This window comes from Varanus komodoensis, unplaced genomic scaffold, assembly GCF_004798865.1.
Source record: "Varanus komodoensis strain SLA01 unplaced genomic scaffold, ASM479886v1 scaffold10, whole genome shotgun sequence".
In the NCBI taxonomy this organism is placed as follows: Eukaryota; Metazoa; Chordata; class Lepidosauria; order Squamata; family Varanidae; genus Varanus; species Varanus komodoensis.
The window spans coordinates 16,183,992-16,211,467 of record NW_025335269.1 but is presented as its reverse complement, the minus strand read 5'-3'; the positions used below and the strand labels follow the sequence as shown (position 1 = coordinate 16,211,467).

Sequence of the window (27,476 nt, the reverse complement as noted above, 5' to 3'; positions counted from 1 at the left end):
CAAAAAGACAAAAGCAGGGAAAGGAAGCATCACGGGACATTCCTGTTGGACTGCCAAACACACTAGGACAGAATGGCGAACCTTTTAGAGACCGTGCGCCCAAACTGCAACCCAAAACCCACTTATTTATCACAAAGTGCCAACACTGCAATAAAACCTGTTATCCAATGCTCGGCCGCTGGGGCAGTGCTGGGGTGACTTGGCTCGCGTGCCGACAGAGAGGGCTCTGTGTGCCAGTTGCGGCACATGTGCCATAGGTTTGCCACCACTGCACTAGGAGATGAAAGGGCAAACACATTAAGCCCTGCTAAGTCTTACTTTCCTCTCCCTGCTCTCATTCCTTTTTCTATGTATGGTTCATCTTATTTAGATTGTAAGCCTGAGAAAGGGGATGAGTTGCTTAAGCCACTGTGGAATCCATTTTTCATTGAGGAGCATGATAAAAATATATTAGAAGTCCACAGTAGGACCCCCATATCCACCGGGGATAGCAAATACCTGCAAGTGCAGATAGCAGCAAACACCACAGGCCTATTCCATATTCACAAGGGCTGGAGCACAGAATTCCTGTGAAAATAGAAAAGTTGCATGTATCTCTAGCCCCCCTCCAAAAATTTTAACTCTTAGTACTGGGTCCCATCAGCTCCCACAGTGATTTCACCTACTAAACGACTGCTTCCTCACTCATATTCCATGTGTACATGGTTTCCTCCTTGTCTTAGCACTCTCAAAAAGCCAATTGCTCCCTTTCTCAGCCACTGCTGACCTCCCTCTATTGTATCCCTAATGGTTTGGCCCTGGAACTTTCTATTTAATTTTTTCAGACAACCACACTTAGTGGATATGGAAGTTTTACTGTATTGATAAGTTATCACCACTCCAGTACAATGTTTGAAATAGAGTACTACATTTCAGTGGTTTCAAGATAAGTGATGAAATACTATGTATCTGATATTCAGGTCAAACAGTGTCTTGTAATGAACTGTATATAGGAATTACTTTATGAAAAGATTTCATGAGCATCAAGAAACAGCAGATACATTTAGTAAAGAACTGATGTTGAGCAAGTGTTTAATAAAAGGTTGAACATTCAAAGCAAATACTTTACAGAAGAGATTATGTTAATATACATGGGAGATTACAGAAACACAAATAAATTAACAGAATATTCAAACTAGAATTGAGAGAAATTATTAGCATTTTCTTCCTTTTTTCTGCTAAACACTAGGTGGTTTACATATCTGCTTACAAGCCACAGTCAGTCAGTTAAAATTGTGTGAATTGAAAAACCACATAACTATTTTTTGTCATGAAAGGTTATTATGTAAACAAACTTGTATGTACAATAATTAAATTTAGAAAGCATGAAGTAAAAATTGGAATTGCTGACATTGCTTTCATGTTTTTGTGGTATTTCAATTTTTTTGATATTACTTTAATTTTACCACAAAAAGCACTAACTGCTAGTTCTCGCCGCATGCATTTTATACTCAAAATATAAACATTAGTCTGGATTCTGGCCTTACACTTATAGCTTTAATTTGGATGGTCGCCCTCTAGTGGACACACAGTGCCAATATTTTAGAAAGTGAGTAAAGTCCCCAGTGTGTGAAAGAGCAAGCATCCAGCAGTGCAGCTAAGCAATTTTAGAAGTAGGACCTAGTGCCCCTTCTGGTGCCCCCTTTAGGTAGCCATGAGAAGCAAACAATGTACACTTCTCTTCATCCCACCACCACATGCCATTCAATTCTTTAAAACTGCATCAACACTCCATGCCTGGTAGGCTAGTAGAATATGATTCACATTATGGGACAGAGAGCACATGTGAACAGGAGGGTTGTCTTAAAAAAAAAGAAGAAGAGGAGAGTGGGGTATTAGAGGTTGCAGGGATGCTAGCCCTGATCATGCCAGCTTTTAAGTGCCTACCCTTACTGTAAAAATATGTTCAAATATACTGAACAATGCTAAAGAATTAACCAGGGGAAAATACTTGTACTACTTCTGTGAATTATTTAAAAAGTCGTGTGTTATGAGCTTTCCCAAGATCTACTGGCAAGTTTATTTGGTTATCTTAAAGCAGGGATCTCAAACTCAACTTACCTGGGGGCCACTGAAAGTAGAGTCTGGGTAAGGCTGGGCCGCATCAAGTATTCCACCACCGCGGCGGTGGTGGGCCACTCATCCCGCGGCCGGCCCGGGCGCCGCCAGCACTTTGAAGGCTGCAGGGACCCTCCCCCGTGCCCTGCCCGTCCCAGCAATTGGCCCGCGAGTTTGAGACCCCTGTCTTAAAGGCACAACTGCATTAGAAGACCCCAAAAGAACCTCACATCAGATTGTGAGTTCTTTGTTATGACAGCAGCATGTTCTGCAACCTCTTATAGATGAAAGGAAGTTAGTCCACCAACAATTAATAAGTCCTCTGGGAGGATTTCCACATTTCACACCAAAGTTAGAGAATAAAGGTTAATGATAAATGGGACCTCTTTATTCAGTGTTGAAACAGTTTAAGATAGAGTTCACCACGCTTTTGTGGTGAACTCATTGCAGTTTAGTTATAATGCAACTTTTTCATCTCAGAGTTTATTGTATTGCACTTTTGTGTTGCTATTCGGTTCAGATATGTTATATTTTAAAAATTACACATAAGCAAAGGAGGCAAGACTCATTTGTACTCAAGAAGAGGGGTTTTTGGGGTGGGGGATGTGACACTCCATTTTCTGGGTAGTGGACTGGATGGAAGAATGGTTTCCTATCCCCTCTCCTACAGACACTGTCAGAGGGCTGAAAAACTCTCCTGAACAAAACAGAATAGAGCATGAAGGCACAGCTGGGTAGATGAAAAAGAAAACTTTATTTCAATGAGCTTAAGTTAGCACTCTCTTGGCTCCTGAAATAGCTTTACACTACAAAAACAATTTTGAATAGTTTTAAATTTTTAAGTTTTTGCAATGGTTTTCTGGAAAGGACATAATTCCTTCCAATGATTTCCATTATTCTCAAGTTCAACTTATCAACTTTGTTATTCAGGGATACACTACTTAAACTGCTCATGGAGGTGTTAAAGGCTACTTGGAATACTGTTTTAATTAAGTGAACAATATCAAGCATAAAGTATAATATTATAGTAGGGACTTGGTGAGAAACATACTCTCATAAACAGAAAACTATCTCCTTGTACATAACAGCAGGAACTTTGGGTTAATTAATTTACCATTATATGAGAATGAGCCCAGTGTTACTTTTCTCAAACAAATCACAAGGTATTTCAGCATATAATAATAGCCTAGATCTTGAACACAATAGAGGAGAAGGAGGAAATGTGTTCCTATACTCTTTGGGAAGCACAGATTAAATAGTCCGGATAGTTTTTTTTAACATGTAAAATTTATACCCACTCTAAGAAGGCTGAAAAAGAACCACAGAAGATTCATCATTCTATCTGACATCAAAATTTGCAGTAAGCACATTTCAGAGTTACAAAAACTGTATTCATCACTTAATTTTTCCCATTGCTCTTACCAGCAACTCAATTTTGCTTTTACAACAATCATTTAAACTTACAAAGTCATCTAAACAATGCATTTTCCCTGAAATGGAAATTGCATTTTGTATTCAAATATCAACTTGAAATGTACAAATAAAAAGCTCATTACATTTCACAAAGGTATTCATACAAAATATTTAACAGAAAGTCTTCAGTGATAGCAATTCAGATTATTTACACTTCCGGTCCTTCTCCTCCAGGAACCAGCTGTATGGGGTGTGGTGGGGGGAGGCAGTTATGATGTGAGAAGAAAAAGAACATAAGCATTACAATCTAGAAATGCTGTGCACCAACCCAATTCCATCCTGTCTATAGAAACATGCCCACTGAGGTTACTTGTATTGATTTATCTAAAATATCAGCTACCTGGTTTCTTCCTAGAGGAACTAATTTGAAGAATCATCAGTGAGATCCCTTCCATTACCTTGCCTACTTTGTATAAGCCACCCTGGATTATTTTGGTAGAAATACGTAGATCAACACAAAACCTAGAAATGTCAACGAATAAAATCCATCAGAAAAACCAACTAACCCTTGTATCACATTTGTGCAGAGGCTTACTGTTTTTGCTGAATGTTCATTAACTAAATCGGAAGCAATTTGTTTCAAAGAGTAATGCTCAAAACAAGCGCCTCTTTTCAAAATATGCTATCAAAGAAGAAATTCCACAGTGCAATTCTGTCACTCTAGAAAAAGATTTGTTTTCAGAATGAAGAAAAGTAGGTTCAACCTTGATCAAAATAAGAGTGTCACTACATTTACTAATTTACTTCACACAGCATGTAGTTAAATTATGGAATTTGCCACCACAGGTGCTAACCTTGATGGCTTTAAAAGGGAACTGGATAGACTCATGAGGGAGGAGGCTCTCAGTGGCAACTAGCCTTGCTGGTTATGTGCCACATCCTTTACCAGAGGTGGCATGCCTGCATATCCCAGTTGCTGAGAAGCTTGGCCAGAAGGGCTTGTACCCATCCTGTTTGAGGGATCCTTTGAGCAGCTGGTTTGCCACTGTGTATACAGAATGCTGCACCAGGTCGACCTTGGTCTGATTTGGCATAGTTTTTCTTAGGTTCTTATGTTCCCATTCTAATCCTAAATCAACCTAATGTCTATTCAAACATTGATTATCAATTAATTATTTTCCAGGTAATTGAATTTTACCATAATTTGTAGGCATTTAAGAGGAAATGATTCGTATTAAAAAATACTTACCATTGTTATGTTATTTCCATTCAGCAAAATCTGATCAAGCTTTGTGATTCTTCGTCCTTCAGGTGTGATTTCACTGTTGGACATTTAAAAAGACAACATTTACACAGCTAGAATTTTTTGGTGAAAAAAAATTCATTCAAGGCATAACCATCAGAGAGAAGCTGAAATCTCAAACACAATTCCATGAAAGTAAATCACAGTGAAGTTAATGGAAATTACTAATTAAAATGGGCTGAAAAACCCACATTGGTGCAATCCAAGCCTTTTGAACCAGTGCATCAGACCCCTTTCTTGTGCAAGGGGGGCAATGAAGTGTGGCTGCTTCCCAAAGTAGTCCATAAATTTAAGAACAAGTTCACATGGGAAGAGTTAATAATGTGTCTGCTTCCCATGCCAGGGTAAACCAACTTTCCAGGAAGGACAACATTGGTGTGGGAAATAACTGCTTACCTTGACTGTACAGAAACAATTGCACTGGGGTTGCTTCCCACACTGCTCTGGGGAAGTAATAATTGTAAGACTATGTGGGATTTAAAGGGGAATAAGTATAAGATCATTAGCATGGATTTAAGGGTGAACAATTGGTATACAAGAGCAATTTCTTATGTGAATTGTCTTGCCTCATAAAATATCAAAACACTGTTGAGTGTTATAACTATTAGTAGTCTTAAAGGGAAATAATTTGTACACAAGAAAATACTTTAAAAATACTGTTGGAAGCAACCATGCTGGAATTGTTTCCATATAGTTCAGATAATGCAAAAAGAATGGCCTCAAAAAAATTAGGCATACAGATTTCTCTTCTACAAATATTACCATATTAATCTGGGCAACTTTTATAGAGTACCACCCACTGTTCAATCCGGAAAGCATGGCTATTAGCTCTACAGGAAGCTGAACAAAGAACTACTTTGGGGTGGCAGCACTAAATGGAATTAAGATAATTTTTTTGCAGAGAGAAAGGAGTATTACATCCTACTTTTCTGGAAAACAAGTCAGCACTACAGAATTACAATATACTGCTCTAAAGAATCCCCCCCCCGAAGCACCTAGTATGTTAGCTTATGTACACATATGTGAAAACTTAAAAAGGCACATTTAGCAGAACAGGTACTAGAAAAGGTATGGACAACCATGGGTACATGAAACAATGAAGCACAGAATGTGCTTAGCTTGAAAGTCAGAAGCAGCCATACTTACAATTCTGTAACATCTTCTAATACCATGTCTGGAGACCATTGTCAAGGGAAATCAATTACTATGAATGCACAAATATTGTTCTTTCAGTCACAGCAGTGGTTAAAGTTGGCTAACATTCTTCATGCATTCTATGGCTTTACACAATTATTTCAGTGTGTACAATGGCCACCAGGCTAAAAGCCTGGAAGGGAAGACAAACATCTCCATTTGTATTCTGTCAGCATGTAAGGAACTGGGGCACAGAGTGAGATGTCTTAGTCTTGAGGAGGTACCAGGTCACATAAATGGGAGTTTCCACATCAGTGGAAAGTTCAGTGGCCACATCCACTTTCATACAGCCAGTTACAAGCACTGGGTGCACCAACTAATTGTAGACTTTCTTTTACTCCGACAAAACCTCAGGAAAAATCCTTTAAAAAGAATAGTATTTCTAAAGGGTTATTTATAAATATAAAAAACAAACAGGCAAAAGCGTCCACATATTTGTTTTAAAGGATACTGACAAAGTCATCAAATCCTAGCAGTGTACCAACAATTTCTTTATCACTTTTCATCACAATGTGAATGCGAGAGCCTATGCATTTATCCACCAGCTCTGTTAAACAGAAAAAACAATTTTTAAGCAGCAGATGTTAATGATTTTTAAACCTATCTCCAAAATAGTCTATTTTCAAAACATTTAGAGATTTGCTAAATCAAATTTTAATGTTACTGCATTCCAAGCCCCTGAACCACTGTTTAAATCAGCAGTAAGAAATCTGCAGCTCTCCAGCAGTAGCCAGACTACAATTCCTATCTTTCCTGACCACTGGCAATACTGTTTGGGGCTGATGAGTGCTGGAGTCCAACCATATCTAAAGAGCTACAGGTACCCTCAAAAAAGGGTACACAACATGGTGCATAGGCACGAATGTCACCTGGGACCAAGATGCTCAACCCTTTTAAAAATTAAAAATGCTATATCTGGCCACTGGGACCACTTCAAAGCGAAATGGAGGCATTCACCTGCTAACACCTTCATTTCCTATGAATGCCTCTGGGCCACAACTGGTCTCAGAGACATTAGGAAATGATTATGGCATATAGCTGCTGACCAGTGCTTTCTTCTGCAGTGTATTCAGACACCAAAAAAATAGGGAGGAGAAAAGGAAGTGACTCCTGTCACTTGTGTTTGGTAAGCCATGTCTCCCATGGCAGCTGTTTTCTGATGGTACCCAGGAAAGTTTGTCAACTTGCCAGATCTGTGAACAAACCCTAAAAGGTTGCATATCTCTGCTCTAGAGAATAAAGTGCTCTCTTTCAGATGCACTTCCATACCATCTCACATGATCTCAGACATTTCTCAACTGTGACACACTCCAGTTGAGCCTAAGTATGAAGGAGAATGAGGCTGTAGAACAGAATTCATTGCTTCAGCCATACAGTGGGGAATCACACTTTAAAGGAACTCTCAAGCACTAACTTCTTATTTGCAATTATATATTTCATGTGGGAGAAAGCTGGTATATGGCAACTTCTAACTTTAGTACTCTACCACATCATGCTGCTGCAGGCATTACTGTCTACATTAATTGCTAAAAAAAAAAAGTATGAGGTGCTGCACGTCCATATATATGACCATATTTAATTCCAATTTGTGTTCATAATACTGTAAACTGCAAACCAGCTTTAAGGCACCCTAAAGCATAGATTTAAAATCCCTTCGGGACATAATTCATGTTTAGATAATAGTCCTACAACTCCCAAAATTCTCAGATTAGCCATGCTGACTGAGAAGTGATGGGAGCTGCAGGATTGCCCCCCCCCCCCCAACTATCACGTTTAAGGCTGCACCCTAAATAAATAATTGTGTAAGCCGGGCTTCAAGTCTGTGAGAGTGGAAAAGTAGTGTAACTGGAAGAGGGCTAGATTTGAACCGCTCTCCTTAACGTACCAGACTTGAATCCTCTCCTACAATAAAAACCAAAGAGGGGACGGAAGAGGAAGAACAGTCTGATGGAGGCCAGCCTGCTGCATGCGCAGATACAAGCTCAGCTCCAGGCCATCCCGCGACTGAAGCGTGTATGAGCCCGTATGAATTCCCGCCCTTCCATTTCTCATTCAGCCCATATCACGCTCACGCTCACGCTCCTCGTTGTGTCTCAACAGCACACAAATCCCACAGTCGGAAAACCCAGCAAGGCTAAGCAGCTCCACTGCCGCTGGCTCCGCTTCTCGACCTAAGGGCCGAGACCCCCAACCCACTCAGTCTACTCCCAGGCGAGAGCCGGCGTTCGTTACCGAGCGGTAAAAGCTGAGACGGGTTAGTAGTCGCGGTGGCCGCCATTTTGCAGTAAGGCCTGACCAATCGATCCCCTCTCTTTAATTGGAGCCTCCTGCAGGGCTCCTAGTTGAAAGGCGACGCGTTCGTACCCCCGACAGGAGTAACCGCTCCAGTCCGAACAGACTCAAGAAATCGATAAGAGAGCAATCGAACCTAACTAATGGGGCGGAGGAAGACAGCGCGCGAGATCAAGCAGCACTTTGCAGGTGTATTGCTCTCTGTTTGTAACAGCACTACTCTAAAGTCCCACTGAATTCAGTGGAGTTTATTCTCCAGGTAGGAAATTTTAAAGCTGAATAGAATATACATCCCTGGAACTTCTTATTGCAGATACTGGAAGCTTGGCGGGGGATAAAAAAGAATTTGCTCTGCATACACGCACAACACCCTCCTATCCACTGGACTGAATGCTGAGATAAAAAAATGAATTCAGGGTCGATTCGAAGGGCTGATCTGCATGGTCTGAAGAAGAAAAAAAAAGCGTGTGATACCGTTCTCTAATAGCTGTACCACTTTAACATGCAAGTTGACTGGTCCGCCCCAGCAAAAGCACCATTTTAGGACAGCTACCATTGCAAAAAGATGAATTCTATCCATCCTGTTATCTGATATCTGAGTGCTACTTGAGGATATCTGCCAGATAGAACCATCTGGTTTGCAAAATTTCTTCTTTTGTTCTTTAACACCAAAGCTGTCCATATTGTGAGCAATATAAGGATTGTATCTTAAGTTACAGAAAATGTATAGTGTGAGTGAGAGAGGCTGTTTCTTACGAAAACTAGTTACTGCTCAGAGACTTTTTGACTGAAAAATTAGGAACTGGAGTAAAATGCTTTAAAATTAAAGTGCCACAAAACATAATTTGTGGTATTTCAGAAAAATGCATTGCTTTCTAAGCAATACAAAGTAGCCATTCTAAGCAAAAGCAATATGATCAGACTTGTTCATGGCTCTCTCTCTCTGCTCCACTTGTGAAATGCTGTTTTCCAGATGTCATTATAGTTGCAGTCTAGCTCATCTGGAGAGCACCAGGTTGGGGAAGGCTGGGAAGCCCATTCATAAAATGAGACAAGTCTGCTTATTCCCATCTGACAACTGCAGCATGTTTCAGACATCTGTCTTGATCCACAGAGCCATAAATTCAGTGTTTATTCCATTTTTCTAAGACAGAGGCAAGAACTAGCAGCTGGACCAAAGAAGGCTGACTGATGGACCTCTTCAGGAAAGTACCTATACTTAAGATCAACCCCTTCTCCCATCACAGCAACTTCTTGCCCATGAGATTTGCACATGAGGCATAAAACCACCTATACAAAGGATCCTAATTGATAGAAACCCATAGATTTAAGCAAAATTTGCATCTTTCAAAGGTCCTAATCTTAGTGCACTTTCCCAGGGAAGGAGTGGATAGGGCTCTCTCTGCAGTCCTGCTCTTTTGCAAGTCATGTGAGCTACTCTTGCCCGTCTTAACAATGCAAAAGGGTGAGTTCACAACAATTTGCTAATTGTCAAAACTGGATATAGAAAACTGTACTGGGAGAGAACAAGCACGAGCTGATGTTAGGAGCAGTGACAAATTTAAATTAGACTCTAAAACAACCTTTGGTAAGGTAAGAGGATGGAGAAGGGGCACTAACCCTTTATAAAAGGACAATGCTTCAACCCCTATCATATATTTCCTTATTTATTTAAAGCTTTTCTATACTGTCCTCTTAGCAAGAGTCTCAGGATGGTCTTATTATGGATGGGTTTTCTTTAAACAAAGCTTCAGATAAATTACATCAAGAATTATGCTTTTCATTGTAGCAGCCATGTACGATTGTTATCTTATGGCCGGCGGAATGTCTTTTTGCTTGCTTGTGTGTGTGTACTGACAGAGCAATCTCCCAGGAAAGTCAACCGCAAACCTGGCAATCGCTGTAAGGGCTACAGACAGGCGATCTCTTTCTTGAACAGTGCAGCATGCGCTCGCCTCTGAGCTGCACAGGAAGTCGCCAAAGCAGGGATCGCCACAAGGGGGAAGCCCTTGCTTCGCGGTGCGGCGTACTGCCCCTTTAAGAACCGAGCATTGGCACCTGGTTGCCAGGAGGAACCAGCCTGAGGTAATAGGGTGAGGAAGCTCCATCTGTACTCTGGTTTTGCTAATACCGCCAGTAGCTTGGCTGAACTGACCGCACACCGGCCCCGCTGGCTTTCCTCGGCCCCTAAAAAGCCTGCCAAGAGTTCCGCGCTCTCATTTTGCTCCCGTCTTCGCTCGTCATCCTCAGGACCGTTAAGGTTTTCCAACATACCGCTTGCCGCCACTGTCTTCCGGTCCTCTACCGACAAGCCGAGCCGCAGAGAGCAGGGCTTGGAGTGAGGGCCGGCGCGGCTTCAGCGGGCGCTACTGAGCGTGCGCGGTACCTGGAGCATGCGCAGTGACGGCCAATCAGCACATTCTGACGGGCGTCAGGCTTTCGTCTCGGCTGCGGAAGGAAGCGCTCGTGGCCGGTCTGTAAACAACCGCCTGCTGTCGGGGCGGGCGGCGCTGGTGGTGCCGCCGCCGAAGCCGCGGCTCCTTCATGGAGCGAAGGGGCAGAGCGCAAGGCGACCCCCACCCTCGGACCGCGGGCGGCTGCAGGGGGCCAGTGCTGCACATCGTGGTGGTCGGCTTCCACCATAAGAAGGGCTGCCAGGTGAGGAGCTGCCGGCTCTGCTTCGTTGGCGTCCCACTGCCACCCTAGCAGTATCGCCTGCTGATCTTCCTTTCTTCTGCCCCTCTTGCCTCTCGTCCTCTTTCCCAGCTCCCACATCGGATTCCTTCCTCTTCCCATCACCCTTCTCCTAAGTGCGTTGCCTTTCCATTTGGTTCTTCTTTCCTATGATGGCTTTAATCTCGCTCCCTCCTTTCTTTTTCCGTGCTTCTATGTGCACATCATCGTGATTTCCTAAAATATCTTGCGTGTGTGTGTGTGTGTGTGTGTGTGAGGAGGGTCATCCATCCATCCATCCATGCCGATATAGTTCCCCGCCCCAACACGGCCTAACATGAATCATGCCAAAAATCCATATTTATTAGATCGATTAAACGATCCTAAAATTTTGCAAGTTTTTGAAATTTCCAGGTTTTTTCATCAGGCAAGATGTTAGAACGCAGAGATTGGGAGGAGGGGGTGGGAAAAATCTGGTTTGATGATGAAAATTAGTATGCATGCATATTCAGAGTCCCAAGTCTGGAGTGGTGAGGGTACTCTGTAATGTTAACGTTGTTTTGCTCTGGTTGTCAACTTTTGTGTGTAACCCTATGTTTTGTTTTGAACATGGATAACATGCAGCTTGCTTATCCATGCTTATTTGTATGCAAGTTCCATAGTTCCTAGTGAAGTGTACATAAGGCTATTATCTTAATTAATTTAAACTGTGATCATTCTTTTATACTTCATAACAGTTGGTGGAATGACTAAGGTAGTAGATTACTTCCAGCTTTTTAATTTTTACTTATACTTGAGGATTATGGTTTCTAGTCTACATGATCAATTGTGAGTATGGAACTGGAGTGTGATACTTGTTCCAGCATTAAGGTTGCATTCCTAAACACACTTAATGGGGGTAAACCCCACTCAACACAGTAGGACTTTCTTCCATCCATAAGACTGTGCTGTAAGCAACTCAGCATACAAAGGCATAGCCTTGTGGGCAATGCTTATCTATTGTCAAATACACATGTATGTCAGAGGTTAAATTTGCATAGCTATTCTTATGCTTGCTCATGGTGTTTCTCTTAGGCCATAGCTAAAACAGTTTTAATGAGGAAGGGATTTAAATAAGGGAGAGAGACTGCAGTGACAGGAACTTCAAAGGGTTGCCATTTGACTTTAATCACCAAGAGCACGATTCTGCCCTGGAGTATTCCCTGCTAACAAGACCAGTTCTACTGGGTCCATCTAATCCAGCACCAGCATAACAGCAGCCAGTGTTATGTTTCCTGGAAGCCTGCAAGCAAGGCAAGGTCTGTTAAGTGCCTGTGTGAAGTACATAAATTATTATTATTACACTTTTATATGACCCCATAGCCTACTGGGCTCTCTGGTTGGCTTACAGATTAAAAAATATGCACAGGAACAGCAAAACAATCATATTTAGAAAGCAATAAACAAGAAATACAGCAACAAATCAGCAACCCGTGGCCAAGAGACCCAGCCCTGAACAGTGCCGAAAGGGCACCAAGCAAACACCAGACAGGCAGTGCCCTTTGGCATTGTCCTTCAGTGCCAGCCCAAGGGTGCCACCCACTGCACCAAGCCCCTCAAATCATGCTCTGTAGGTCAGGATGGCAGTAGGACGGACTATCATATCAAGGCATACGATGCCTCTTCAAGGCATATGATGCTCAAAACAATAAGCTTTAGCTAGCTTATTGTTTTGAGCTACAGAATATTTGCCTGCTGTTGAAGTAGATTTCATAATCTGCAACGAGCTCAGTATGTAAGACAGTACTTGAAGGTGTCCTTTATAAAGAAAATCTGTGCTTCTGATGTTGGACTACTATTTCCATTATCCCTGACCTCTAGCCGTACTGGCTGGGTTTGATAGGATTGGAAATCAGCTACATATGCAAGGGTATGCATTTCCCACCCCTATTTTATGTTTAAAATGATATTGTTTAAGCTTGTAGATTTGTACCCAATGGTCTACATATTACCCCCAGTGTGTGTGTTTGGGGAGGTGGGGAATATGCATCTGCACATCACTTGCCAGGGAAGGAACATGAGCTGCAAGGTGCTATTGCACTTGTGTTGTTTTTGTGCACCTCCCATGGCTGCTGTGTGACCAGCATGCTGGATTAGAGGGAACCTTGGTTTCATCCAGCATAGCTTTTCTGTTGATATGACTTGCTTCTGAGAAGACACATGAAAAATTGCACTGTAAATCTCTGCTGTGCATAAAGCACAATGTTTTACAAGCTTTGTATATAGGCAGTGTCATTTTGGAGGCTGACTTTCTGTTTAAACAATACAAATATTGACAATCCTTCCTTGTTTCTGTGGGTAAGTCTTCAATTATTCCATCTGGCAGTAGCAGCACTTAGACCCTGGAGAAGGAATGACTCAATTTGTCATATTGCACTTATACATGGAGATATTTATCTTGTTAAAACAATTTTCTCAGCTTTCAGACTCAAAAGCTGGAACTTGGCAAAATGTGCACATTTTCAGCTAAGCTTAAAGAGAGTTGGCAGAACAAGTTGCAAGTATTCACTGATAAACAGCACCTGTTAGTTTAAAGGTAGAATACAGATTATGAATGAACAAAGAGAGAAGAACTGAGTTTTGTAAAGAAATGTCACAAACAAATATAAGGCTGCAGCTCTGAGTGCAGTTATTTTAGAATGAAACCCACAGAACAAAGTGGGGCTTATGCCTGGGGTCAAGCTGAAAAGTTACTTTTTACATATTTGGTCACAGGCTAGCCTTTTCTTCACATAAGCAGACACATTGTATTGTTACACCTCTCCTCTGCCCCATAATTCGTATGTTAAGCTCAGTCTGACAGTATAATTTCTGGTGAACCATTAATGCGCTTATGTAAGTTATCAACTGTCATATGTTAAGAATGGTAATTTCTTCCTTGAGCTTTGGCTGTGGGGAAAAATGGCAAGGAAGTCAAAGTGGATAGCAATTTCCATTTTAGAGTTGTTTCCAGGATGGCAATTCAGTAATTGTCATAACTGACCATAATATGTTACTATTTGACATAGGAAGTCCAAGTAAAGTTGCCTTTCAGCTTAACAATTTGTAACTTAGACTTGGTGATTACATTTTATCATCTCCTATCTAACACACAGATGGTTACTTTTTTGTTGGTTTCCTCTTTCTGAAGGTTTCTTTGTAGGTAAACTCACTTGAATCCTGAGAACTACAGAGCTATATCTGTGGTACAAAAGATGCTTTAGAGTTGTATTTCTTGGATATCAGCCCCTCTGACAGAAGGCTACCTTGTTGTGAAACCAAAAGCAGTTTGTGATATAGTATAAATTGTTTCAGAACAAAAATCCCACTGGGTGTTCCCAATTGCTTAGGCCTAGCTAAAGTAACTCTTTGGATTCCAGCTAATTTTACAATAGTTAATTACCTTTGATTCCTCAGAAATGTAAGACTAATTATATTGTTTTTCTATAACTGGTTTATAGAAAAGCAGTTGTGCTAGGAACGTTGAAGCTCACTTTGCTTAATGTTCTCTGTGTTTTCCCCTTTCAGGTTAACCACATAACCTCTCTACCTCCCAGAATATACACATTAAAAGTTATATTTAGCATCTTTTGAGATAATAAAATATAAAGTGCACTTTTTGTTAAAGTCCACTGTGAACGCAAGTGTAACTTCAAGGCTGATTCTGTAATTGGCTGAGCAGCTTTTTGGCTTCTGGGTGCAATTTGTCATATGTGATGTTAATGTCAGCTGGAGCTAAGTGGGCATTGCAAATACCTTCCTGAAAGAGTGAGGATGATTCCCAACTGTCCTATAGTGTTCATAAGTACAGTAGGTGAAATTACATGATTTTGTTATTCTTATTACTATCCCATGATAATCCCATGATAATTATAAGCACGATTTGCAAGAAAGTAAATAACTTAACATATTATTTATGCCTTAGTGCATATGTGTGTGTGTGTGTGTTTTCTGTCTGGGTGGTTTAAGTAAGATAAATATAAGTCAGACTAAAAATAAACTCATGACCAAAAGCAATGGCACTTACAAGACCAACTTTAAACAGCAGCAGTATACACAACAAAATCAAGATTATAAAAAGACCACTTAAATAAAGCCTTCTTTAGATTGGTGGTAGGGGAATGGAATCCAGAGGTACCTCTCCTGGTAGGTTAGAGCTGCCAGGCTGCTGACGGGGACGGGGCGTTATGCTCACATGACTCCAGTCCTCCGTGAGCTTCACTGGCTTCCCATTGAAGTCCGGGCCCAATTCAAGGTGTTGGTGATCACTTATAAAGCCCTAAACAGCTTGGGTCCTGGCTACCTGAGGGAGCGCTTACGTCCATATATGCCCGCCCGCCCCCTGAAATCAGCGGGAGAGGCCCTTCTCCGGGAACCTTCCGTGAAGGAAATTAGGAGGATAGGTACTCGGAGGAGGGCTTTCTCTGCGGTGGCGCCCAATCTATGGAATGTGCTCCCCAGAGAGGTCCGCCTGGTGCCGTCGTTATTTGTTTTTCGGCACCAGGCAAAGACCTTTTTATTCAAGCATCATGTTAATTGTTAATGTTATTTTTATTTTTAAGTTTTTTGGCCAGGGCAACGTATTTTATACAGTTACGTGTATTTTATATTGCTATTTATGTATTTTAATTTATTTATTTGTAAGCCGCCCTGAGGCTTTGGCAAATGGGGAAGCCTAGAAATTTTCTAAATAAATAAATAGGTTACTGTACATCCTAGGTGTTACAACCAAGAAGCCTTTCTTCTGGGTACCTGTTTACCTAATGTTGGCAAGTGGTGGGATTTGAAAGAGAGCTTCCAAAATGAGATGAAGGTCTTACAATGAGGGGAAGGAAATACAGCTCTTAAGAGATTCTAATACCAAACACTTTAGGGCTTTAAAGGTAAATGTGAGCTTTTTGAATAGAGCTGGGCAGCATAGTGGACACCATTGTAGTTGAGTAATTGTATCACTAGAAAATAGGTGTTACAGGGGAGAGTTGATCTGTGTGACTCAGATTTGTGTGAATAAATCTGACACACTTCTAATTGCTGTCTTCCTGACATAGTGCATTTTTATGCTTGTGGAAAATATTTTTTTGAATAACAGTTTTCAAAATCAGTTCCTTTTCTGTCTCAGTAATTTGATTGTGTTTTCAATTTTGAAATGTTATCAGACCCAATATGCTAGCTGTGAAAGATGGGTTTTAAGTAGGTCCCAGTGAGAAAGCTAGTCCACCTTGCTTCTAAATTATTCTGAGATAATATAATTTAGACATGGCTAAGCTGTAGTTCTCTGTCATCTTTGGGTTGTTCGTTTTTCTTTCCTATGTACTATCTCTCTGTAATAATCTCACTATGTTGAAAATGTCACGTCTAAGTTCCACTTTGATTCTGTCTTCACAGGGAAACCACTATAATAGCAATGTATGGGATTTGAAATAGTATCTCAGTGGTCACTTGTGCTTTAAGATCTAGATAGAATTCAGGTGCTTCTTGCTCATGCTCCATTGTACTCAACAGACAAGGTGGGGCAAGGGGAAGTGGACGGGCTGGAAGTGGGTCGGGTTCTTCAAGTCCCATTGCTTCCAGAGAAGTTTTTAGGCAGATGAGTTCCCTGCAGACTTGCCTTTCTCATGTTTTCGCATTGTGGCCGCAGCTGCATTCTGTTTGTTGTAACACATCTCCAGGGGAAGAATGGACAGCCTCCCTCACTCCCTGCAGTGGCATTCCTTAGTTAGAATTGCCTTGGATGCAGACAGACTTCTTTGTGTCCACAGTTTAACCCCAAGTTGGCAACATGGCACCCATCGGACATCTTTTTTTGATGCCTGCCAAGGTGCCCTGTCCTTCCCATTTTTGGCTTTTTTATATGTAGCAAACAAAAAAAAAAAAAAAAGAGGGGAGGGGACTGCAAATTAGAGAAAAAGAAGACCAAAAGAAAGAACATATAAAACATATATCCATTTATGTTTTAGATCCAGTAAGCATACACAGCACTCTTAATATAAAAGAAAGAGAGAGGGGAATGAAAGATTTAACTCTTGTGTTTTAAATATACCCATAAATGTAAGTAGTCCATAAGATGCATAAATAAGCATCCATACAAGACTGATGGCAATATGCCAAGCTCTAACAGGAGCAGCAAAATCTTCAGTCTATCGAAGGATAGATGGTAGGCCATTTTGGGCAAGTTACTTGTCCTTTGTGACCATCTATGCCTCCGTGGAAGCCATTTTGTGGTAAAGGCTTGGTCTTACTGAACGATCTCTGCTATAGTTTATGAAGTGAAGCAGACTGTGAAGAGTCAGCCTGATTCCCTTGTCTTGGGCACAGCACAGACTTCTGCGTGTGATGAGCAGGCCTCTGCTATGCTAGACCTGGGTACCATGAAGTTGTCCAAGGGAAGGGGACATTGCCTTCTTTGCCATTTGGGCTCTCTGCAGTCCCACAAGCTATTTCTCACCTTTTCACAGTGGTAGACACCTGCCATTTGCTGATAAGTTTTAATATTTATGCATTGTGGAAGTCCATACAGGGCTTGTAGATTAGTTTTGCATGTGTATTTAGAGGCTTTGATTAAAAAGAAAGAGCATTTTTGGCAAATACTTTAGTGGCTTCTAGTATACTTTTGACAGGAATATTTTGGGTAAACAATGTAATGACAACATAGAAAATATTCTTTGTTATATGGGTGAAACTAATGCGGAGACAAATGTTTGTGTTACAAATACTCCGTCTTTATCCTGAACTATATTTATAGATAATAGATTTATGCATGCAATGCAAGCTGAAGCATGTTTATTTAGAATTGTTTATATACATCCTTCATGCTCCATGCCCCTTTTACAGACCTATTTTAAATAGTCTCTCAACGTAGGGGAGTTATTCCAGTTCCTTGATGCATCTGATTGTAGACCTGGCCATCTTGCTATTCACCCCTAATTCCAGATAGTTTATGAGCAAATTGAAAAGTACAGAGACTTGTGGGTCCCTACTATTCACCTCCCTTTGCAACAAAAAGTTATCATTTATTTGAACTCTTGACTTTTTGTTTTTTAATGAGTTACCAGTACGCTAGATGATTCTCCTCTATTCATTATTAACTTTGCTTAAGTGTCTTTGGTGAAGGAATTTGCAAAACCTTCTAAAAATCTTAGAGCCTTTATCATAAAACAGTTGATCCACAGGAAAACTGGAGGTCTTCATTTTGTAAACTTAACTGTAAAGCTCAGTTTAGTTTCCTGAATATGTACTTCTAGAGTATTGCGGGTTTATAAGTTACTCCTTCCCTACCATTTTGTTTTGTACTACACTTTTAAATAGTGTTCCATATTGCATAACAATATACAGCAAAACTAGTTGCCTCCAGCCAAGCAGCTTGATGGTTATTTCAAATGGATAGATAAAATTTAGCTCCACTCTTACCTTCTCATTGCTCTTTTCACTTCCTCAGATGTGCATTGTAACAATTCTGCAGGGACAAGTAAGAACCCTGACTGACAAATTCTTCAGTATCATCTTCTTTGCAACTCTTGAAGTTACAGTCCTGACCTTGGCAGCCCTGTTGAAATCTAGAACCCTGGCCCAGCAATCCTACAGCCCTTGACTGCACTTTGGCAATCTGTTTTGTCCCCTAAATCTTGCCTGGCCATTTCAGCATCTCTCCCTTCTCCCATCATGCCTAATTTCCTTGCCTCTTCTGTCTTTTTCATCATTCTTCTATCTGTATCACTTGCACTTGGAGTCCGGATTCTTAGCCCCTTGCTTACATGGGAGCCGCCTTTAGAAAATATTTCCTCTGCAATCCCTTTTCTACTTCCCAGGTGCTGGTGCTAGCACTTAGCCTGCCCCACAAGCCAGGTTCCAGTGAACAGGCTCTGCTATTATTTATTTATTTATTAAATTTTTAGCCTGCCCCATTAGCCACATGGCTCCCTGGGCAGGTCACAGACTTAGATAGGCCACCTCATTATTTCAGTCTAATGTTAATTTGTGTGTGTGCGTGCACATGTGTGTTCATGTGTTTTTGAATAAGAGCCTCATAGAACTTTGGTTTTGGCAAATCCTTATCTGAAATAATCTTATTTAATTATATTCAACTATTTGTTCCCCGTTTGGATGTTTTTTTAAGGTAAAGAAGAAGGGAATGGTCAATGGATTTTAATTTTAAATCCAGAAGGGAAGCATCGTAGGGATGCTTCTTCATTTGTTATTTTTATAAATTAACTGCATTCACACAGTATTTGCAAACCAATCCATTGTATTATGTGAGGACACACTCTTTTGCATGGATAGACAGGAAAATGTCCTATAACTGCCAGTATTCCCCAGTCTGCCATGCCATGCAGGGAGTAGTAGGTCGTTTTTCCTGTCTAAATGCACAAAGGAGTGCATCTTGTATTTGATCTATTCAGCAAATCCTGCTTGTCATTTGTGCTCCTACTGAAAATAATTTTGTGTGTTTTGTAGGTGTGTCTGTGTTCCCATTAGTCCATTTGCAACTACAAACACTGTTCTTTGACTTACTTGGCAGTCTCCTGAGAGGGGTATGGAAAATAAATAAGCATCATGGAGGGTGGCATACAGAGCGGTTTGTTTTACATCTCCTTACAGAAGGCACTTCTCATGGAGCAGTCCACATAACATAAGCTTGCTGTTTGCAGGTTGAGTTCTCCTACCCTCCCCTAATCCCAGGAGAAGGCCATGACAGCAACGTTCTGCCAGAGGAATGGAAATACTTGCCTTTCCTTGCCTTGCCAGATGGTGCTCACAATTATCAAGAAGGTAAGAAGTCATTTGCGATTAACTCCCCAGGGTGCACATAGTCATTGATGGTGAACAGCAAGTGTGAAATTGAGTATTGAGCGAAGAACTTAGCTTTTGCTTTAATTCTAAGACTTTTCTGTTATTGGGGAGAAGAGCAAGGTATTTTGAAAGCAATAACACCGGACCACTCATTTGAAGTAATGCTTAGTTTGGCTTTCAGTTTTCTTTAGGTTTGTTTGTTTGCTGTAAAAAAGTGAAATTTCTGGCCCTGTGGCCACAAAGATTCTGTGCAGCAGAATAAATTATACGGTATGCTGGATTTGGGCAAATTAGGTAGAAACCCATCCCTAGAACTAACGCCCTGTTAACATGTACCTGATTAAGTTGCAGAGTGTGAAATGTTCCCAGATATCACAGTCAAATGCACCAGTCAAAGCAGGGCTGCTGGCCATTCTGTTACTATGGCGACCAGCATTCATGCCTAGCATTGGTAAAAGCAAGGGCACTTGTTCCAAAGCGATCTTAGTAACAACAAAGCGATCAGACATATTCCACTGAAAGCATTCCCCTGAGTATTGCTGCCTTTTTTTTGTTGGTTGGAGGTTCACAGGTGCTTTGAAGATGTGTAAGATGCTCTTTATGGGGAGCAAGTACTTTTTCCTATAAGGGTGCCTTTCAAGCATTCAGTAATACTAGAAATTTTGTTAACATTTCAGTTTCATTTCCTTTATTACATTTCTATACAGTCCAAAAGCCAAAGGTTTCTGGGTGATTGACAGAGTTCAAAATCTTTTGAGTTCAGAGCTCAAAAACTTCTGTACTGTACATATAAACAGACCATATGCATGCCCAGAGACATCTAAACAATTTTAACAGTTGATCATAAGATTCTCATTAAAAGATCTATAGGTTTTATACCTGATAAACTTCGGTGAGCAACTTGTTTCTTAAGAACCAGTATGAGTTGGGAACAGGGAATGCTGGGTGAGAACCATATCCCAGGCAGCAGTCAAAGTGGCAGACAGCAAGTTTTGTACAGTTACCATTTTTCTCCGCATTCTGTTTGTCTCAGTTCAGGTCCAGGCAGTGCGTCTTAAGGTGTGAGGCTTGGCTTGGTGATTTCTTTTCTGTTGCACTTACTAGCTGAGCTAGTATCATGGGCTAGAGTATTCAGCTACTCAAGAAACTAAATCAACTAAATAGCTTGCTGCTGAGCATCTCTGAGGGAAGCAAACCATGTCGGTTTGGCTAGGATGAGGACCTCACATAGGCCTCATGAGGTGCATCCTAAGAACTGGCTGAGCAAAGCTTTAGGGCAGCCTTTCCCAGCCAGGTGCCCTCCAGATGTGGTGGGCTGGAACTCCCATCATCCCCAGCCAGCATTGCCAGGTAGTGGAAAGCTGCACCGGGGAGCCTAGAGGCAAAGCAGCTGCAGGAAGGTGCAGAGCAGGCAATAGACAGAGAAATGGAAATAGGCAAAGGTGGCAGGGAGTGAGGCAGGAAACCAAGAAGAGACTCTGAACAAACACGGCAGTATTTGTGATGAAAGTCTCCTGTATAGGTTGGGAGGCTGGACAACAGACAGAGCAGCTAAAGGAGCAGAATGAAAAGCAGGCTACAGTGAATGGTGGAGATAGGATGAGAAGGAAGCAGGGTGAGGCCAAAGTACAGTTCGAATCCAGAGGAGCCATACATTACTGGCAAGAAGGAAGTGAGGGAGCCAAAGGTGCACAGGATAATCATGTCTAAAATGTAGTCTGCAGGCTGATGTATAGGTGTGGGGGAAGTGTTCTTCCAGTCAGGGCTTCCGCTGTCACCATAGCATAGCGAAATGATAAGCATAAAGGGTTCAAGGGTCAAGAAGCAGTGGTGGTGCTGAATTTCCGATACTGAGTCAAACTAACCAGCCAGTTCTCTGGCAGCAGACATGTAGTTCTCTTGAATGAAACAGAACCAAATGGCTGCAAGTGGGGAAACTCTTAAGGGGAAGAACAAGATTCCTTGCCTCTGTTGTCTGAGGGGCTTCACCACCACCCCATAAGGTCTATTGGTAGGTGAATGAAATTTTTCCCCTAGGGCAGCCAAACAGATTGAGTACTCCCTGCATGCTGCAGCAAAATATCCATGTATGCCCATCTCGCTTGGTATCTCATACCATGAGATGGCCATTTTTCCTGGATAACTTAACATTCATTTGCATGTTGGCCCTGTGGGGGATACGGAGAAGGGTGATAAGCATCTCCTCTTCTATTTCAGACACTGTGTTTTTCCACCTGCCGCCAAGGAATGGAGAACGAAACACAGTATATGGTGTCTCATGCTATAGGCAGATTGAAGCTAAGGTAATTATATTGTGGTTGTGTGAAATTCAACATTTAACATCCATGGCTTAAAATGCTCTTTTTTATTGAAAGGCATGAAAATCTGAAAACAATGTATACACATATGTATGTAACAAGGTGGATCAGGAGGAAAAAAACCATATCTGGCTGCTATCCTATGTCTGTTCAGGGAATAATCCTATGGCCCCAGGAGATGTTGGAGTCCTACCACCAACCCCAGAAATGTGTTCCAAAGTCAGAGCTGAGACCTTGGAGCACCCTCTTTCCATCCTCTCAGCAAGCATGGTTCTTTCTGCACCAGCTGCGGCTTTTAGGTTCTGTGACCCTGTGCTGAACTGGTGCTGGGTGGGCATTCTAGTGAGCCAGGGAGGGGAAGAGTGAGCCTCTGCTGAAATGGAAAGTATTCCAGTAGTGCCTTAGTCTGTCCTTCTTGGAGTAGGTGCAAAAGACTTCATCAACGTCTTATACAGGGCAGAAGAAGCACAGGGTGAACTTTATTTGCCTGTTCTTCCATTCCTGATAGGATGTCTGTAACCCACTATGTCTGGAGAGAGATAGGCAGCTGCCCTGGATGTGGTCCTATATAACCGAAAGACGTACTACAGCTGTCAGCATCGTTCAGCCAGCATGGCCATGTCATGAATGAGAGCATGCAGGCTGATCCTTGTCATTACTATAAAGTTGATAGAATTTCCAAGCATTTGGCTTTGGAAATTCATTTTTCAAAATACTACAGATTTTTCCTGTATCCCAATAATAATTAAATCAAAGGAACCTGTCCATTGACCTTGGATTTTTTTTCTGACTGTACCCCCCCTTTACTTTCTTTTTCCTTCCCATATAATATGTCTTGTGTTTGTTAAGACATAAGCCTGTGGGCAGAGCCTGTTCTATATTTAATTTCTGTACAGTGTCAAGTTTATAAACAAAGGAGCCCTTTTAGTGGAAGATCCCTACATTAAAATGTTGTTGTTAACTGCAGATAAATAAATGTATAGTAAAAGCTTGCTTTTTTTTTCCTTTTTCCAAGGCACTGAAAGTAAGGCAAGCAGATGTTACTCGAGAAACAGTCCAGAAAAGTGTCTGTGTACTAAGCCAGCTGGTAAGAGATAGAGACATGCCTAGAAACAGCTTGTTTGGGGGATATTTTCATATTTAAAAAAGCTGTTTGAGTATTGAACTCTGAGCCAGCCATCTTTCAAAATGCTATGTTTGATGATTTTTAAAACTGTTATTTGTAAACTCTTAAAAAGAGAGCAATTGTAATTTAATACCTCACATATTATGATTGCATTTTAACCTTTGTGTAGTCTGAGAAATAGGACATGTAATTTCTGTTGTTCAAAGCATTTTTCAGTCTATATTATCCTTAAAATCTATCATTGGATACAAATGAAACAGAGTCTAGAGCAGTGGCAAGAAACATGGTCCCCAATGGGTATTTGTACTTCTGTATGTGCTTTTTTTGGCAGACCCCACTGCTCTGACACCACAAAAGCTGCAGCAACAGCAAAGAGGCAGCTTTTGTCTTTAAAACAAAGCATGTAAACAGTGTGATTTTGCTTTAAAGCAAGGTGTGCATGCTCCTTGCATGCTTTGTTTCAAAGCAAAATAACTGCTTCTCCCCACCACACTACTGCCCACCAACTACATTTCATTGGCAGGTGTCAGGAATGTAGGCTACAGTGGGATCTGAGAAGCACCGTGGCCCTCAAGTTGCCCTTCCCTGGCCTAGAGAGTAATATACCCAGTTCTCAGTCCCCTTATAGTTCTAGTCTGTTGAGCCATATTAATTCACAGAAAAGGCCCTTTCCCAACATATTTCTTCAAATCACATCTGACTTAACATCCAGATGATGTGAAATCCCAATTATCATCACTTATATGATCTTTGAAGTTAGATTCTAAAGTTAAATTCTATAACGTTAGATATTTTTCGTGAAGAAATTGATGTAAAACATGGAACCCAGGGCAGTGTCCATGGATCTCCCTGCCTCTAGTCCCCGTTTGATCACCCTGTGAGATGGAGAGTCAGTTACCCTCCCAAAGTCACCCAGTGAGCATCATGGCTGAGTGGGGATCTGAAGCTGGGGCTACCTAGTCAAAACATTGCAACTATACCATTCTCAAAAGGAGCAGGTATTTATCTATCTATCTATCTATCTATCTATCTATCTATCTATCTACCTATTTATTTATTTATTTATTTATTTATTTATTTATTTATTTAGGAAGCTTCTATGCCGCCCCATTCGCCGAAGCCTCGGGGCGGCTCACAACAATAAATAAATCACAATATAAAAACAATATAATTTGAGTCAACCTGGCCAAAGAATAAAATAAATAAATAAAATTAACAATTAAAATAACACTTAAATAAAAAGGTCTTCACCTGGCACCAAAAAACAAATAACGACGGCACCAGGCGGACCTCTCTGGGGAGCGCATTCCATAGATTGGGCGCCACCACAGAGAAAGCCCTCCTCTGAGTACTTACCCTCCTAATATCCTTCACGAAGGGTTCCCGGGGAAGGGCCTCTCCCGCTGATCTCAAGGGGCAGGCGGGCATATATGGACGTAAGCGCTCCTTCAGGTAACCAGGACCCAAGCCATTAAGGGCTTTATAGGTCATCGCCAACACCCTGAATTGGGCCCAGACTTCAATGGGAAGCCAGTGAAGCTGACGGAGAACTGGAGTCATGTGAACATAACGCCCAGTCCCCGTCAGCAGCCTGGCAGCTCTATTTTGAACCAATTGAAGTATCCGGACCGTCTTCAAGGGCAGCCCCATGTAGAGCGCATTACAGATGTCAAGTCGTGAAGTCACCAATGCGTGTGTCACTGTTGCCAGGCAGTCGTTCTCCAGGTAGGGACGCAGCTGATGGATCAGCCGAAGCTGAAAGAAAGCGCTCCTCGCCTTTATCCCTGTTTTGTCTGTATTTGAGCATCCTGTTTGAGCATCCTGTTACCTAAGACTTTGATCTACACTAAGGAAGCACAAGACTGTGATGAGATAGGAACTGGTGCTTTCTTCAGTGCTGCTGGACTGAATGACTGACACAAAATCTTTACAAATTAACTCTTGCCTAATGTGGTTATATGTTTGAGAGAATGTGCTTGACAATAATCTGAGATAATCACATTCATCCTTACTGAAAGGATGTGTGTTGCTGTTCTTTGCTGCCTGGCTGTTTTGATGTAACATCATGTGTTTCTCTTGCAAGCCTCTGTATGGACTACTCCAAGCTAAGCTGCAGCTAATTACACATGCCTATTTTGAAGAAAAAGACTTTTCCCAAATATCAATTCTTAAGGTAAGTTTTCCGTATAAAATTCTAAGACTTCATAAAAAATATAAATGTTTGGACTATAGTTAAATGTAAAAGTAGTACAATTGAAATTTGACTTTCAGGGGCTTAACTTTTACAGATTTGATTTCTGCTTTCATAGCCAGGATACAGAGGAAGGGCTGTAGTTCAGTGGTAGATCATATGGAGGCAAAAGTTCCCACATTTACTCCTGGATGTCTCCAAGTCAGATTGTCTGGAACCCTGGAAAGGTGCTGCTGATCAGTGAATTGTGTCCAGAGTTAAGCACGTTGGAACCCTGTGAGCTAGCAGCTGCTGCTGGAGGAAGGATAGGGAGTGATGGCTTTGCTGATTCCCCAAAAAGTCAGCTCTGGAGGGTTGGAGAGCCTTCCAAAACTTTGTGTGAGGTAGCACTGAGAGTGCAGAGGGAAGAAGGAATAGGCTTAAAAATCAGAGCACATTCCCCTTCCTGCAGCATCTGCCAGATCTCGTTTCCTCCGTTGGAACCCAGTTCCCACAGCCAACAGAAGGAGCCTTTCAGTTCACAGGGGCAACTCTGGATCCAACCTAGTGTGAACAGTATTGAGCTAGATGGACAAATGGTCAGAGCTGTAATAAAGCAGCTTTGTCTCTTCCTAGAAAGAACCCTGTGGCAAGTGCTGCTTCCCTAAGGGAGTTTTGTGCTTTAATCTCCCAAGCAGTGCTCTTCACAGGGCTCCCTTGCTAGGTGCTCTTTGATGTGCAACGATATTCCAGAGTTTGTGGCATGGCACAAATACACATATGCATGTACATATACATGAACTGAAAAATCCCTTTGGAAACGTGAAAACCCTGCATTACACCTAAAGAAGTCCTTTGTATCCTAGCCCAGGCCTATAAGAGTCCACTGGACTGATGCTCATGTATTTAGGAATGCTTTAAAAGTAACATCAAAGCTCTTAGTAGTAGCCTTTTGGCAGGTCCTTATTGCATGAAGTAGACTAGCCTTTTCATTTACTTTCTGGTAGCCGACTTTAAAAAAGTAATGTTAATGCTTTGATTTTTTTTTTTTTTAAGGAGCTTTATGAGCATATGAATAGCTCACTTGGAGGAAGCTCACTGGAAGGGTCACAAGTTTATCTTGGTAAGCAGTGTTTCTTAAATGACACATAATTGCCCAATTTTCACTTAATAAAGTACTTCACTACATATAAAGTCTAATGCCAAACCTGTGTGCCTGAATAATCACCTAATTATTATGATTACTGTTCCCTTCAGTCATGGGCCTGTATAATTGCAATGCTTCATAAATGCTGAGATTTTCTCCTTTTACATAGATTTTTTGGCATGCCAATTGTTCAGTGGAGTAAATTGCTTAGCTGTCTCCTCCAAATGGTGTTTGTTCAGAAACAATGGATTGGATTAAAGGTGTATTAGTAGGAGCAGGGCATGCAACTTTCCTTCCTCCTATTCCTTCTCTGCTAGATTTGATGGGAAAAGGCAGTTATTCTTGCTAGTTAAAATCCAATTCACATTTGTGGTCAGTGAACCAAGCCGTTTGCCAGTTCCTGGTATACATATAATAAACGGGCACATATCTGACATTATGAGTTCTACGAACAGGGATGTAAGTCATTTGCTCTTACTGAGGTGTGACAACTGTCTTGCTCATTTTATTTTTAGGTCTGTCTCCACGAGATCTTGTCCTTCACTTTAGACATAAGGTATGTTTCTTCATTACATGAATGTGGTGCATAATGTATGCAGCTTCTAAGCTTCTTTTGCATTTTATCATAATTTTTAAATAGCTTAAAACTTCTGTATGTTGTTATAATATGCACATTCCTTCCTGGGGTTAACTGTTAGCCCAGCCTTCCCATACCTGATGCCCACCAGGAATGTTTGGACAACAACACACATAATTCCCAGCCAGCAAGGCAACCAGCCCTGCTAAACAGGGGTTGATGGGAGTCCTATTCAACCTATTTAGAAGGCCCCAGGTTGATGGAGGCTGGGCTAGATCCTGCGCTGTGTCAAAGCCAGAGTTACCCTGCAAATTTTAATGAATAAACTGGATGATAGAAAATGAAACAAAAATAGAGGAAA

The 27,476-nt window shown here is 41.4% G+C and overlaps 2 protein-coding genes across 3 annotated transcripts in view; one reads left to right on the top strand and one right to left on the bottom strand.

Annotated features, from left to right (window-relative positions):
- Nucleotides 1-1,054: 1,054 nt before the first annotated feature.
- LSM5 (LSM5 homolog, U6 small nuclear RNA and mRNA degradation associated) lies at nucleotides 1,055-10,599 on the bottom strand. 2 transcript variants are annotated; one of them, XM_044454813.1, is made up of 5 exons: nucleotides 10,574-10,599; nucleotides 6,459-6,554; nucleotides 5,960-5,987; nucleotides 4,760-4,832; nucleotides 1,055-3,751 (listed from the first exon to the last, which is right to left on the bottom strand). In XM_044454813.1, exons 2-5 carry the CDS (start codon nucleotides 6,511-6,513, stop codon nucleotides 3,719-3,721), a joined length of 189 nt encoding a protein of 62 aa, XP_044310748.1. In that variant the 5' UTR covers nucleotides 6,514-6,554; nucleotides 10,574-10,599; the 3' UTR covers nucleotides 1,055-3,718. The 2 variants fall into 2 exon arrangements, with proteins under 2 accessions (XP_044310748.1, XP_044310737.1); XM_044454802.1 differs by lacking the exon at nucleotides 10,574-10,599 and adding an exon at nucleotides 8,240-8,325.
- A 153-nt stretch (nucleotides 10,600-10,752) lies between these two features.
- The window catches only part of AVL9 (AVL9 cell migration associated), a 34,590-nt gene continuing 17,866 nt past the window's right edge, over nucleotides 10,753-27,476 (top strand). Inside the window, exons 1-7 of the mRNA XM_044454757.1 lie at nucleotides 10,753-10,957; nucleotides 19,636-19,756; nucleotides 21,995-22,080; nucleotides 23,111-23,182; nucleotides 25,305-25,394; nucleotides 26,448-26,514; nucleotides 27,054-27,094. Coding sequence (XP_044310692.1) covers nucleotides 10,844-10,957; nucleotides 19,636-19,756; nucleotides 21,995-22,080; nucleotides 23,111-23,182; nucleotides 25,305-25,394; nucleotides 26,448-26,514; nucleotides 27,054-27,094 — 591 coding nt within the window. The 5' untranslated portion in view covers nucleotides 10,753-10,843. The remainder of the gene's footprint in view (nucleotides 10,958-19,635; nucleotides 19,757-21,994; nucleotides 22,081-23,110; nucleotides 23,183-25,304; nucleotides 25,395-26,447; nucleotides 26,515-27,053; nucleotides 27,095-27,476) is intronic.